This window comes from Barbus barbus, assembly GCF_936440315.1.
Source record: "Barbus barbus genome assembly, chromosome: 22".
Lineage (NCBI taxonomy): Eukaryota > Metazoa > Chordata > Actinopteri > Cypriniformes > Cyprinidae > Barbus > Barbus barbus.
Genome location: NC_136750.1, coordinates 15,068,262 through 15,083,650, shown reverse-complemented (window position 1 = coordinate 15,083,650; position 15,389 = coordinate 15,068,262). Strand labels below are relative to the sequence as shown.

Here is a 15,389-nt window from a genome sequence, read left to right as displayed (position 1 = left end):
GGTCAAAAGGTCAGATGAAAAATAATATACAGTAAAATGATTAAGAAATATTTCAGATTCTGCGCATTTCTAGTTTACCAACTGATATTTTGATGTTTACATTAACTTTTTATTTAAATTAGGGTTTGATATGTTTTTGAAAGTAGTCTCTTATGCTAATTACAGCTGAATTTATTTGATCATGTAAATGTATTTACTGTCAGTTCTGAACAATTTAGTGTTTACTTGTTTAATAAAGTATTAATAAATTTAATATTAATTTCTTTTAGCAGTAATGCAATTTGTAATGACAAAATATATGTACAGTAATGAATGCAAATAGGTAAAAAAGCATTTTACGTAGTAGCTTCTGACTTTTTTATCTTGAACGGCACCACACACACACACACACACACACACATGCACGCACTGTTTTGTATAATGAATTCAATCATTGTTAAAGGGATAGTTTACCCAAAAAATAAAGTTATTAAAAGATTAAAGGCATAGTTCACCCAAAGTACAGTAGTCAACATCTGAAGTGGATCAAATAATTTCATCAGAGTTGTCCTAAAATCTAAAACCAAAATGCATTCTTGTCTTAGGACAACTTTGAACATTTTTTTATCCACTTTAAATGTTGACTACTATATTTGACTGCTGCAGAACACAAAAGATCATCTTATATCTAATATTGTTTTGCCCATACAAAGAAAGTCCAGTGTTGTTTTAGTTTAATATGAGTAAAAACTGTTTAAACATTCTTTAAAATAGTTTGTGTTCCACAGATGAAAAAAAGTCATACAGGTTTAAAAAGACACGAGGGTGAGCAAATGATGACAGATTTTCATTTTTGGTGAACTCTCTCTTTATTTCTTTCAGTGGGGCACATCAGAACACTCACTTGACTGTGTCCAAATGTCTTTTTCATCTCAGATGAACTCTCAGTCTGATTGTGGGAACAATCTGCTCCCACCTGGAGGTACAAAGAAAGAGACAGAAAAACATGTTCAATTAAAAAGCAAATTCAAGGAGCAAACAAATCCCAAGATCATCTAACGATCAAGCACAGAGCGAAGGGGAAATACATCTTGAATAAAAGTATTTTAAGTCTTTTTAATAAATAAAATTACATATATGTGGCCACAATGGAGCAGTAAGGCTGTATAGACTACAATTGTTTGCTGTTTACATTTTCCACAAAAGCCCTGAGCTATGAGATTATATAGTGTTGCATAGAAAACAGATTAATCATGTTGCTCAAGGGATGGAGTATTTTAAGGAAATGTTTTATATGCTTGTCACTATGAGCAACACATTTTTGGAGCAACACATTTAACAGAGTACAAGAGACAATGTTTAACAGGAGTACAAGACTACAAGAGACAATGTTTAACTGAAAAATATACCCTCATTTTGTTATTCTGACAGGACGAAAAACAGTGAGGTTAAGTTAATGGAAGTGTTATAGGACTGTGCCTGCCAAAAGAACAACTTTATACAGGCAGTAAAGAGTAACAATCTAAAACTCTTGCCATATACCTTGTTCATGTTCCTTCACTGCCTAAGCCTGCTTCATCCTAAGTGCTCTTTACTCAAAAAACGGTCAAAGAACTGATCGAAGGAATGTACTGAAGCCAGCAGAGATAAATGAATAGCAATCATCAATGTCTGTAAACTCCCTCTAGACAAGTTGGTGTGAGCAATACTAAAGACTCAAAAACAGTTGACATGTCTTTTTGATGGATGTGTTACAGTACTTCACCATCTGACAAGCACTTCAAGTTGTTGTTATACAGTATACTCCATACTGAAACAGTCTGGATACTCAGTTCAAATGCAAATATTCTATTCATTAATGACTATATAAAATAATCAATATTAAATACCATTAAAAAATTAGAGGTATATATTATTATAATTAAACATAACTTTCTAATATTTAGTCACACTTTATTTTAAAGTCCAATTCTCGTTATTAACAAACCATTAACTACGACTTTTGCCTCAAACTCCTAATTTGCTGCTTAATAGTTAGTAAGTTAGTTGATAAGTTTAGGTATTAGGTAGGATTAGTGATGTAGAATATGGTCATGCAGAATATGTGCTTTATAAATACTAATAAACAGTCAATATGTTAGTAGATAATGGGCATGCTAATAAGCAACTAACAGTGAGAAGTGGTCCCTATACTAAAGTGTTACTTAATGTATTTATTTAATTCCTGTGATGACAAAGCTGAATTATTTCAGTTTTCAGTATCACATAATCCAACAGAAATTATAAAATGAGTTACTGCTTAAGAAACATTATTTATTAACAAAGCTGCAAAAAGATGTGCTTCTTATTTTATGGAAACTATTACCTTTTTAATGATTCTTTTATTAATAGGGATAATTTTTTTTTTTGAGTAACATTATAAATGTCTTTACTGTCACTTTTGATGTTCACACTTTGAATTTAATCATGTAAAATTTAGATGTTTGATAGATAGATAGATAGATAGATAGATAGATAGATAGATAGATAGATAGATAGATAGATAGATAGATATTCTTCTTCCTTTGAAGAACTTCTTCCAAATCATGCTAGATCGCATGATTATCAGGTTTTACACAAACCTATGGAGTTGATGCAGCTCCAGTGCTGCTGCTATTAAAGAAAAAAAGATAAATTTAAACTAAAATATAATTTCTAATAAAAAAAAAAAAAAATGCAAAAACAAATTAGTGGTCTCAAGCCTCGTTCAGACTGTCAGCCCAAATTTTTGTGCAAATCCGATTGAAATCCGTATTTCCATCCATATTTAGATAGTCTGAATGGCAAAGAACTACATGAAATCCGACTTGTGCAAATCCGTTTTGAGCTACATTCGTATGCGGTTTGGAATCCTATTTAAATCGCATTTCTGGAAATCTGTTTCAGTCTGACCGGTCAGATCGGATTTAGCGTAGTTTTTCACGTCCTCACGCAACGTAAACCGTAAACACATCAGACATTTCTGCAGAAAACACGCTAAACATCTTTGCAGAAACAAGCTTGTGTCGTTGCGAAGTGCAAGTCAAGCGGGGGAAAAAAAACAATATACTGCTAGTATACGTACCTCTTTGTGTTTTGAAAGTAGTGGAAACCAAAAAAAAAAAAAAGCAAAGTAGCGGAGACAGCAGCACGGAATAAAGCCACACATTGAAGCTTCCTGCTTTTCTGCCGCTGCCTAACAAGACGAAATATAGGCTAATACTACAGCGCAACCGCAACGGTAAGACAACATCTGTATTGCAAACTGTACTGCTGTTACTGTTGTTTTTAGCGTAGGCATAACAACGCAACGGCATTACAATAGAAACCAATGCACATTCAGTAAAAATGAAAGAGCGCTTATGGACACAAATCGGATATGAACAGTTGTGATATGCTGTGTGGACAGTCAGTTATTCAAATTAGATTCCATCCGGATATGCACAAAATCGGACTTGGCCTGACAGTCTGAACGAAGCTTTGGATTGTACTTCAAGTCTTCATAAAACATGCTAATTTATGATAATAAATAACTTGGGCTTTAGTAAGATACAAAAATCAGCAGCATTGATTAGAACGACATATCAATGTGTTTTATCTCACTCACAGTCTCTCTCTTTCTCTCAGTATAGTCACAGGGCTCCGTCAAACTGCTCTCATCAGTACCATCAGCAGGGTGAGAGCTGCTCTGGGGACATTTTCATTAGACAATCTTCATGGCATGTCATCTACCGAGAATGACACCTTCTCTCTGGGATCCCATGTTTCTTTCCCTCTTTCTGTCTGTCTTTGTTTCCTGTCTCCGCACACTTCCTCACGTGGCTGTTTTCCCCTCTCGCACACACACACACACATTTAGCTAACACAGCCACTTACACACAATCACACACAAACACACAATCCTGTCATTATAGTTGATAAGCGCATGTCAGCAAGCAGTGAGATGTATCGGGGTCTGGTCTACAGTACTCCTCTCTGCTCAGCTGATATGTGTAATGCATTGTTCCCGGTGTTGATCTTCCCAGTGATGTCTCAAACATTCCAGACTAGAAGATCTCACATCATGTGTCAACTGCAATGACGACCGAGGATCAAGTAAGGTTGCTTTGTGCCTTCCATCCGTGTGAGTGCGTTTCTCAAAATGGGTTCGTAATCTGTGTGTTTGTTTGGTTAACATCCATTACCTGTAAGACTGTCAGGAAAAAATTATGCCTTTTCAATTCTTTACAAAAGAAGTTTTGCAACTACCACTGCAAAGAGCTATGAAATGCACTCAGAACAACAACAACAAAATAAAAAAATAAAAAAAAGAGAGCATATTCATTTTAAGGTCATCTTTAGCTGTTCTGGAGGCAATATATTACAGCAAAAACAGGGTAAAGCCTGTTTTTTACACATATGCTAGAGTATGCATACAGTGTGTGTGACGTACAGTATATTTCTTTATACACATTGTATGCGCATTGCCGTGTATGCTTTGTACCCTGATCTCACTTCACTGGCTTCCAGTTGTGGCCAGAATCAAATTTAAGGTTTTGATGCTTGCTTTCAGGACTACCACCAGAACAGCCCTTCCCTTCCTCAGTTCACTACAAATGTTGCTACAAACGCTTCCTCTCCCAGCTTTGCTCACTGAACGAGGAGAAAAAAAATCTCTGTATTTCTACTCACCTCTATTTTACTTTCTAATCTAGTTGTCTAATAAATTGGTATTGTGTGTTACTATTGGATAATTGGTGGCTCTTTAACAAATTACTTTGTTCTTCTTTTGCTTTGGCTAATTTTACAATTATCATCATTATTTAAGTAATAAATAAAAAAGTTTGCTCCAGTAAATTTGACAAGAAAACATCATTTAAGTTTTTTTTAAATAATAATAATAATAGTTTACAATAATTATTGAAGTTATAAAACAGATTGTTGCAGTACATTTTACAAGAAAACACTTTTTTTTACAGCAAAAACAACAATTTTGCAATTATTATTATTATAGAATAATAATAATAAAACAGACTGTTGCATATTTTATAAGATTTTTTTTTTTTCTGATTTACTTCATCTACTTCAAAATTTCAGGTTTAATTCAATGTGCTATCTTTTCGAGAGGAAATTTTTCTATATCATGTTTTTCCCAGTGGTATGCTTGTCCTAGTTTAATAAGCTGATTTTTTTTTGCATCCTTTTGTTTAAGCATCCTGACCAGCCCAAAACAATACTGTCTCACCAATGGTGCTATTTTAAAACTGGCCTATCGGTTTTGCCGACCAATGAAAGAAAACGGGAGTGCTTAAGGAATCTGTTTGAAAACAATCATCATTATTAGTTCCATTGGGTTCCAATTGCGCACTTCACCCTTAACTAAATGGAGCTGCAATATTTTCTCATGGGTCCAACAGCAGCGGTTCAATATAACATTGATCACGAGAAAACTGCTGAGCGAAGCCTCAAAGCTTATTCTTGAACGAAATTTAATGCAAAGTTGTAAATGATCTTAAATGGCTAAGGGATACACTGAGATGCAATGAACATAAGTCGCCCCATTTAGTCCAAAGGGTAAGGAAGTGGCCATTAGAGTATAAGGGCACCAAAGATTTACCTTCACCATCTGGCAGTCTTTCGGTCCTGTGCTCTCTCTCCTCATTACCGCACTGCTCACAGGCAATTTACTTGTTGTTGTGATCCGGGGAATTTTCGGGATGTCCTTAAGGAAGAGAGCATAAAGAAACAGAATGTTACATTATGAAAGACACAAAGGAGTAGAGAGAGGAAGAAAAATAAGGAAAACAAGAGAGTGCTGGGGTTAAATTCTCCAGACGCTTTATTATAAAGCACAGACAATTTTCCACTTAGGTTAATTTGAATTCGGTTGTCAGCTCTCTTTCTATTGTGATCTACTGTACATGAGTGGCTTTAAAGTCAGAGCACAAAGCACACTTCTGTTATTGTGTTCCATTTAACAAATGCTTTTATCCAAGGACACTTACAGTAAATGGAAACTGTTTGGCTTAAGAGCATAATTTTAAAAAGTATTTTGCTGGTACTGTGTTTAAATCATGTATAGATATTATCATTATTATAATATGTTTACAATTTAATTTATAAATATAAAACATAGTATATACACTACCATTGTGTCACTGTACACACAGCAAAGATGAACGAGGAACACGAGGCGAGGATGTAAATTCGAATAACAGCCTTTAATAACTCCAAACAAGGCAAGGCAAGGCAGGGCAGGGCAGGGCAAGACCAGACAAGACAAGACAAGGCAAGGTACACCGGGGAGTAACGAGTAGACCAGAGGAAAACTAACTGGACAGACAGGACTATAAATACACAGGATAATCATAGATAATGAGACAAACACAGCTGGACAAGAATTAACTGATAATCGCACTTAACAAGGACAGGAAACAAACCAAATATGGACACGAGGCGGGAACACAAGATACACACACAGAGGACTAACACATTGCATTAATGTTATAAAATATTTCTATTCCAAATAAATTATGTTCTTTCAATTAACTTTCTATTCATAAAAAAATTCTGGGAAAAAAAAGAAAGTGTATATCGATTACCACAAAAATATTAAGAAGCACAACTGTTCTCAACTTTGATAGTAAACTTTTTTTTTTTCCTTGAGCAAGAAATTAGCATATTAGAATAATTTCAGATCATATGACACTGAAAACTAGTGTAATTATTTTTTACTGGAAATTCAGATTTGCCATCATGAATAAATTAAAATGTAAAAGTTGTAAATTGGAATATCACAATATTGCTGTTTTTATGCTGCTCTACTCTCTCTACACGCATGACTGCGTGTCCTCTCACAGCTCCACATCTATTGTCAAATTCGCTGATGATACTGTGGTTCTGGGCCTCATGTCCAACAACGATGAGACCGCATACTTGGACGAGGTAGAGAGACTCACATCATGGTGCCAGGACAACTGTCTCTCTCTGAATGTGAGCAAAACTAAAGAGCTGATCATGGACTTCAGGAAGAGACAGCAGCAGCCCTACACTCCTCTTATGATCAGTGGGACCCCTGTGGAGAGGGTGAGCAGCTTCAAGTACCTCGGTGTAAACATCTCCGAGAACCTGACTTGGACTACACACATCCAAACACAGGTAAAGAAAGCCAGGCAAAGACTGTACCATCTGCGACAGCTGAGGAAATTCAGGGTCTCACCAGCAATCCTGAAAACTTTCTATTCAGGGACCATAGAAAGTGTACTGACTCAGTGCATCTCAGTGTGGTATGGAAACAGCTCCAATCAGGACTGCAAAGCACTACAGAGAGTTGTGCGCTTAGCTGAGCGCATCTCAGGGTCTGCTCTCCCCTCTCTGCAGGACATCTACCTCAAACGCTGCAAAAATAGAGCTGTCAAAATAATCAAGGACTCAAATCACCCTGGTAACCGTCTATTCACTTTGCTTCCATCTGGTAAGCGCTTCCGTAGCCTGATGGCAAAAACTGAGAGACTTAGGAGGAGCTTCTTCCCCCAGGCCATCAGGCTCCTAAACTCTAACTCTGTGTCATAACATCACTTGACTCCATGTAAATATCACCATATCAATAAGCTATTCATAATTTTTCTCTACCTCATATTGCTGCTATTATATACCCTGTACAACTTTTTTGCACATTCCTCTTAGTACTATTTAAGTCAACAACATACTGACCTGCACATTTATATTTATATTTTTTATCTATCTTTTTATTTTATTCTTTTATTTTCTTTTATTTTTTTTTTATTTTTTTTTCTACTTTTCTTCTCTTAATATTTGTATACTTTATAATTGCACTGTCCTTGGAGCGGACCTGACCTACATTTCACTGCTGGTTATACTCTGTATAATTGTGTATGTGACAAATAAAACTCTTGAATCTTGAATCTATATTCTTTTTTCAGTATTAAAATAAAAGCTGCCTTAGCGATTTCAGTATTTTGAATGGTAGTTTATATCTAGATTTTATTTCATTTTACTTATTTTATTTATTTCTGGACAGAATGGCACTTTATGTGTATGTTTTGTCTGTAATTTGGAAAAACTGATCACATGATTAAATAATATATATTTGCAATATTTACCTTACATAAGATGAAAGCAGTAATGTATCAGACACACAGAGCCAGCAGGTAAATGTTTCTCAGATTATATGTGCTGAAATCGCGACTCTGGTTAAATAGTGTGAATTAAAGAAAAAAGCACAGTGGAGGACGAGGCTTCTAGCAAAGCTCTTCACACATCCTATCACTCATTTACTGAGCAAAGACAGATGAGATAAATACTACAGTAACAAACTTCATACAGTCTCCGAAGCGTCTCTCTGGAGGAGTAATGATATAACAATAATCAGTTTAGGGACTCTCTGCTCCTCAGAGTGAATGAAATAGAATATGACACACTTATTGCTTCCCCATTGCAAATCAGCATGATATCCGTAGAGGCCTAGTTTTGGTAAGCCACTTTTGAACATTGTCATCTGGTGTTGACTTGAGTGCTCACTTATGTACTAAGATGTCCAAACCCGAAAGGAAAATGTGCATATACCTTCATGTTTATTATCTTATGCACAGGTATACAGCAGATTGCAAAACTTTGTTTTGGGTTGGTGAGGATCCCGGTTATGAAGGCTTTGAGGTGGTTGTTAAATTTCAAGTAGCAGTTAAAAAGCCCTTCTGTGCTGTAAAGTTTTCACATTTAACTTCAGGACATATCCATGAATCTTGTATCAAGCCCACAGAAGTCTTGTTTTTACATCAGAAATGGTGTGATATATTTCAATTCAAACAACTCTCATGAGAAGACTAACAACGTCAAGACAAGATGCCGTCGGGTGAGTGTTGTAAAGAGTTATTAAAATGAGGGTTTCGTTTCTGAGTTATTTGTTCAAAACACCTGCTTTAATTAATCAGCTTGGCCTCCTTGGTTTAAGACGAGCTAATTAGCGGATGTTTGGTAGAGATACCTGCAGGGAAAGCAGCGGTATAAATATTTCTCTTCTCGGTTTGTTCAGATTGTCAGTTAATTAACTCTGTTTAACTGTACAGAGTGAATCGACAGAGCTAATGTGATACATTTCCATGATTTTCAGCTTCATCATGTTCAGTGCTCTGTTCATGTCAGCTGGGTTGAGACGGAAAGATCAAAACTTGTAACTTTTGACCTCTTGCCTATCTTCACAATTTAATGCATTTACGAATTAGTCTTGGTGACCTTTATAACGTATTTGTAGTATGACTACAAGTACATGATTTTAAGATTTCTGCAGCGCTTTCCAGATCCCATCCCATTGTTTTTCCAGATCCCGTCCCATTCCCCATTGTTTACACGCTTGACCTTCGAATTATTATGATGGCCATGCGCATAAATATAGCAACAACAACAAATCAACAGCAATGAGGTCTGTCTCAAGAGGCAGTCTAAGTGGCATAGCTTAGTTTGAGCAAACTATTTTTAAGGAAGATCAGTTTTTACTGGTGCTACATTGCCATAGTAACAAAAGCTGCCCGACTAACCTGCTCCAGAACAGATTTGTTTTTTTTAGGGAAAAAGATTGTAATAATGAAAAAAAATTTGTAGTTTACAATAAGGTTCCATTTAACATTAGTTAACATTAACAATGTACTTGTAAACCATTTATTAACCTCAGTTAATGTTAATTTCAACATTTACTAATACATTATTACAATTTTCGCTATAATTTAATGGACCTGTGCTAACATGAATTAACAAATCGTTGTATTTCTAATGGGAAAAAAAGAGCCTATAATATATATTATATCTTTTTTATTTTAACCCACAACCCGCTCAACCCGATCTCATGGCAATTCATACATATTTAACGAGGTGGCTAATTCGTACAAATGTGTATGACTTCACTTCAATTTGTAAGATTTTTGCTAAATCGTGCATATTCATACGAATGAGCCACCCCATAACCTCGCCCCCTACTCGTCACTGGGGTCTAGACAAATCGTACAAGTGAGATCATATGAATTTGTACGAATTCAAATATTTTACTTGTAAAATATACATGGATTGGTCATGAGACAGCGTTGCATTGTTTTGCAGGGTTTTTTCATGTACACGTATATTTGTGATGAACACTTAAATGTACTTGTAAATTAAAAAAAAGCTTTCAATGTAAATTAAAACAGTGATACGTTTAACAAATGCACAATATTTTTAACACATCAAATGACTAAGCTTGCCTTTTATGCTCTTTGTGGAGATATAAAATGATAAAGTTTTTAAATTCAGTTGCATTGATACTTCCGTAATAATCTCTTGAATTTAAGCACAAAAAAGAAAAATCTCTAAATAATCTAGAGTATTTGCTAACAGGCAAATAGCACAAACACATAAATGTTACATGCAATTTAACAAGCTACAGCACATGACATCTATCAACTGCTGTTAAATATGAAGTGACAATCATTTAAAACTGGCTGTTTGTTAAAACCTCACGCTGATGAATCTTTCAGCAGCAGGGACTAGTGTGTGCTGGCTGAGAGTATAGGTTTTGCATGGCTGTTTAGAAAAGATTAAGGCTCATTACATTCCCAACAGTTGATGAATAGGGACTGTAATGAAACGCAGAATGGGACACTGTATAGAGGACTAAATGTTTTCTTCTCATCCACTTCATTTGAGAGGTAGAAAATTATTTGTACTTGAAAGACAACCTTGGACAGATGTTTTACAATAACGTTTAATCATAAGGGAACACATCTTGACTTTGTTGACATGGGTTGAGGTTTGTGGCTGGTTTCCAATGAAACTATTGCTGAAAAGCTCAAGGTGAGACATTTCAGACAAAGATTCTGAAGAAATCAAAATAAACATGACGTTATCTTTTCCTTTCATGTCTTTATGGGTGCTCAATAATAATGCACCCATACAGTGTACAGTGTCTTACAAAATTTCTTCTATCACTTTCTTTCTTAAAAATCAGCTTATTTAGGAAAAAAGAGCTGAAGGCTGAAGCCGTGTTTTATGAGGTCTTTTGATATTCTCTAATATTGTTCTGTGGAGACTTTTTACTTATGGACAAGAGTATTGGAGCGTAATCAAAAAGCACTGCTCTGTCCTCTGGGTAGTGCATATAAGTATTGAGATTCTTAGCAACACTGAGTGCTTCTGCGTCACGTAGGGGGAGAAAATAGAGGCAGATTCTCCCAGACTGCCTGCTAAATAAATCAAGCACTGTTAACGGTTTGTGTTCTCAGCAGTACTGTATGCACTGAGAGGTTCCTTTCTTAACAGGTTGGATGACAGTATGCCTTTTGAATTATGGCATTTAACCCTTAGATTACAGTGTTGCCTCAAAGTAACAAACCCCTTTTATTCATTTTACAATAGCTGTTATGCGTCGGTGGTTGTAGCAATAAGGCGCTCGACGAAGGAATCAAACAAAAGGAGTATTCTTTATTTAGTGGCATCAACACACACACTTGACATTACTAACTTAAGAACGGACAAACACTGAAGGGAAACTCAGGATTTATAAAGGGACTAGAACAAACGCACAAACGAGATAATTAATCAAACACAGGTGATGGGGATGATAGATAATTAACTAATGACTGGGAAAACCAAATATGGGCAAAACATGGAACTAAACAGAAACAGAACCGTAACAATAGCATGATGCAATTGAGATGGCAATAAAAATGCTGAAGGAATAGTTAATCCCACAAAAACTCCCACAAAAATGTGTGATAAACAGAAATCTAAAGTCAGTAAATTAAAATTCACTGTCTGTTTTGAAAATGCAAGTTATAGATAAAAGAAATAAAACATAAAAAAATGGGTTTATTGTGCTGATACTAGTAAAATAAGAAACACTTTATTTTGACAGTCCATTTCAGACATTCTACTAACTATAAGTAACTTTGCACCTACATGTCAACTACAAGTCATTAGAATATTAGTACGCTGTCTGCTTAATATCTCCTAACACTACACGGTGATTTTAATATTTTCAAGTATGTCAACTTAGTTGCAAATTAATGAGAGTTAGTTGGCGTGTAGTTGGTAAGTTACTTATAGCAAAGACAATAGAATACTCAAGACATGTCATTCGTATTGTTTTGAATGGGGAAAAATGCAACTCTCAATATGGCCGCTCAATTGCAGGAAGCCCCGCCTTCTGAATGCAGGAGCCAATCGCTAATCGGTAAAGTCAGCGCGTCACTGCAGCTGCAGTTAGAAGTCCTGGTTGCTATAGAAACATTCAGCACTCTGGGACGCGTGCTCAGGACTGCGTATGCACACTGGCTGATCTAGCCTGAGAAATAAGTTTTTTATAATGCTATTTGAGCAAAAGAAACAACATTTATGACACAGTTGTTGTCCGATTTCATTGGTGATTTCAAATATGAAATTTAATCGTAAGCTTAGTGAACAGTTTTGGAGAATTTGATGTTTCCCCATTCAATGAGATAGGAGATGCACTTGGATGCCCGAGAGGCTTTTCAAAGATGGCCGCCGAGTGACAGGAATTGTCATAAAGAGACTTTGCTTATAGTTAGTAGAATGTCTAAAATGTACCATCGAAATAAAGTGCAACCATAAAATAAATATGTGACCAAACCAGTCTTAAGTTGCTGGGGTATATTTGTAACAATAATCAAAAACACATTGTATGGGTCAAATTTGTCATTTTTCTTTTATGCCAAAAATCATTAGGATATTAAGTAAAGATCATGTTCCATGAAGATATTTTGTAAATTTCCTACCGTAAATATATTTAAACTTAATTTTGGATTAGTAATATGCATTACTAAGAACTAAATTTGGACAGATTTCAAGGTGATTTTCTCTCTCTCTCTCTATATATATATATATGTATATATTTTGCAGCCTCAGATTCCAGATTTTCACATTGTTGTATCTCAGCCAAATATTGTCCAATCCTAACAAACCATTCATCAATGGAACGCTGATTTATTCCGTTTTCAGATGATGTATAAATCTCAATTTAAAAAAAAATGGACACTTATGACTGGTTTTGTGGTCCCAGGTCACATATATATAATGTGTTAAATGATGTTCTTAGTCTTTCCTTCCAGTGACTACATAGCCTACGCTCTAAAAAAAATTGTGCTATATAGCACTAAAAGTGGTTCTTGGCTCGTAATCATAGGGGAACCAGTTTTGGTGCTATATACTATAGTAATATAGTATATAGCACCATATCTTTAAAGGTGCTATACAAATGGTGCTATGTAGAACCATAAGAGGTGCCATATTGCATTGGATTTCTTCAACAAAAATGGTGCTAAACAGCACCAACAGTGGTTCTTTGGCTCGTAAAGAACCTTTAAAGGGGCTTAACAGGTTCTTTGTACGGCAGTGGTGCTATATAGCACGTTAATCACCCTAAAGAACCACTGAAGAACCATAAAGGAGTTCTGTATATGGTAGCCGTGCTATATAGCACCTCAGTCATGAACCGGTGAAGAACCACTGAAGCACCAAGATTTGGTGCTATACAGTACCAAAAGTGGTTCCCCTATGATTACGAGCCAAAGAACCACTTTTAGTGCTATATAGCACCATTTTTTAGAGTGTAGAGTGAAACTACAGGAGTTTACGTTGAATTAAATGCCAGACAGGCCTACAGATTCTAATAATAACCACACTCTTAGAAAAAAAGGTTATTTTGGGTTCTATACTCAACTCCAAAGAACCCTTTATGCCAAAAAGGTTCTATATAAGGAGAAATAACCCTTTTTGGCACAAAAGGGTTCTTTGAGCTAAACTATGCTTTATGTATATTTACACATTAGGCTATTTAAAATTATTATACTACATTATATTTGTGTTTTTATATCAATTTTACACCTTTATTCCAAAGAAAATGAACTTAAAATTTACATCTGCATTGAATCAACCTATTATTACACCAACAAACTGATCTTGTAGAAATACATGTGTTCTAGAAGTGTATAGCAATCTGGACGGTTTGATCTATTTATTAATAGGTACACGCTAGTCTTCTATTTAATCAGCACACTAACATGATTTCAAGTTCTAGTATCATGTCATGTAAGATGCCGTGCAAGCAACATGCTCATATGAGTTTCATTGCTTCATTTAGATTCTAAAAGGCTTTTCTTATAACTCATCCCTCCAAACAGATGCATAAAATTATATTTGACATAAACGGCAAACAACTTGAACGTGTGTCTATGCGCTGATCAGTTTGTCCCGCTGTTTAAACTTCAACGGTTCACAGTGCTCTCTCTCAGACTGCTCTCAGCTCTCAGGAGAATGACGGTTACATTGGTAAGTGAGAAAATTAACTAATTTGAGCTTATTTAATTACTTTTACCTAAACCCTTGTCATTTTTAGTTAGCCTAACGTTACACGTTTATTTCAAAAAGCTAAAAGAAGAAAGGTAGTTTATTGCGTTGTCCAGGCCTGCGCAATTCTCCGCCGGGAGGTTTGTCATTTTTAACATGAATCCCTAAAGTATCTCGATTAACACTGTTGTGAATTGATTAATAATGCTGGCGAGAGTTCATGATATAGTCTAACGTATTTTTTTTTTTTGCCCTGTAAATTGTATTGGACCTATACGTAACGTTATAGGAAAAGATGAAACAAAGTTTCGGTCAAATCACTGCCAGACTGCCTATAAACATGAATTCAAACCAAGAAGAACAAAGAGAGAAGCAGCTGATGGAGATGTTTCCTTTTTTCTGTGGATAACTGAGTATTTGGTGTTTGCAGTTATAGTATAGTAAAATATAATTATTTGTTTTGCTGAAGTAATTGTATAATATTCTAAGCACGCTGTATTTGGTTGTTGTAGATGTTCATCTAACTCAGAGAGCACTTTTAAAGTTTTACCAGCAGCTTATCAGAGGGTTGAAAAGTGGAAGTCAGAGGAAACATGACCAACCTGCTGCGAAACAATAACACGAAAGGTACATTATTCCTTTTTCCTCACAGTACCAACTGAAACTCATCAATCAGCTAATCTGAAGTTACTGATAAGTTTTTTTCTTCTATTTTCCACCTTTGATCATGCAGGTTCTTATGGTTGATTGATAAATAAATAAATATTTTGCCCTGTCACTGCAGGTCTGGACTCCGGAGTGCAGCATTACTTGTTTGTTCATCAACATACAGATGAAAACACCACAATCCTAACTAATTCAAGTAAGTTTTAAGATTTGATTTAATTGTGAGAGATTCCTTTATTTTTCCTGTTGTACTGCACTCTCCATAGTTCTAATAAATGTTTCTCTGACTTGTATCCCCATCTTAGGATGTCAAGCCTAATCATCGCATGGAGAGTTAGCATCAAAATGGATGCGTCACTGACCAATAACACAGAGATGCTAGAAGTATCTGTTTGCTG

General features: G+C 35.5%; 1 protein-coding gene across 1 annotated transcript in view; it reads right to left on the bottom strand.

Moving 5' to 3' along the window:
- Window positions 1–826: 826 nt before the first annotated feature.
- The window catches only part of LOC306888659 (leucine zipper protein 2), a gene marked incomplete at its 3' end in the record, with an annotated part of 133,558 nt that continues 118,995 nt past the window's right edge, over window positions 827–15,389 (bottom strand). The window contains exons 10-11 of the mRNA XM_079447089.1: window positions 5,594–5,698; window positions 827–955 (exon numbers count right to left, since the gene is read on the bottom strand). Of these exons, the coding sequence (XP_079303215.1) occupies window positions 827–955; window positions 5,594–5,698 (234 nt within the window). The remainder of the gene's footprint in view (window positions 956–5,593; window positions 5,699–15,389) is intronic.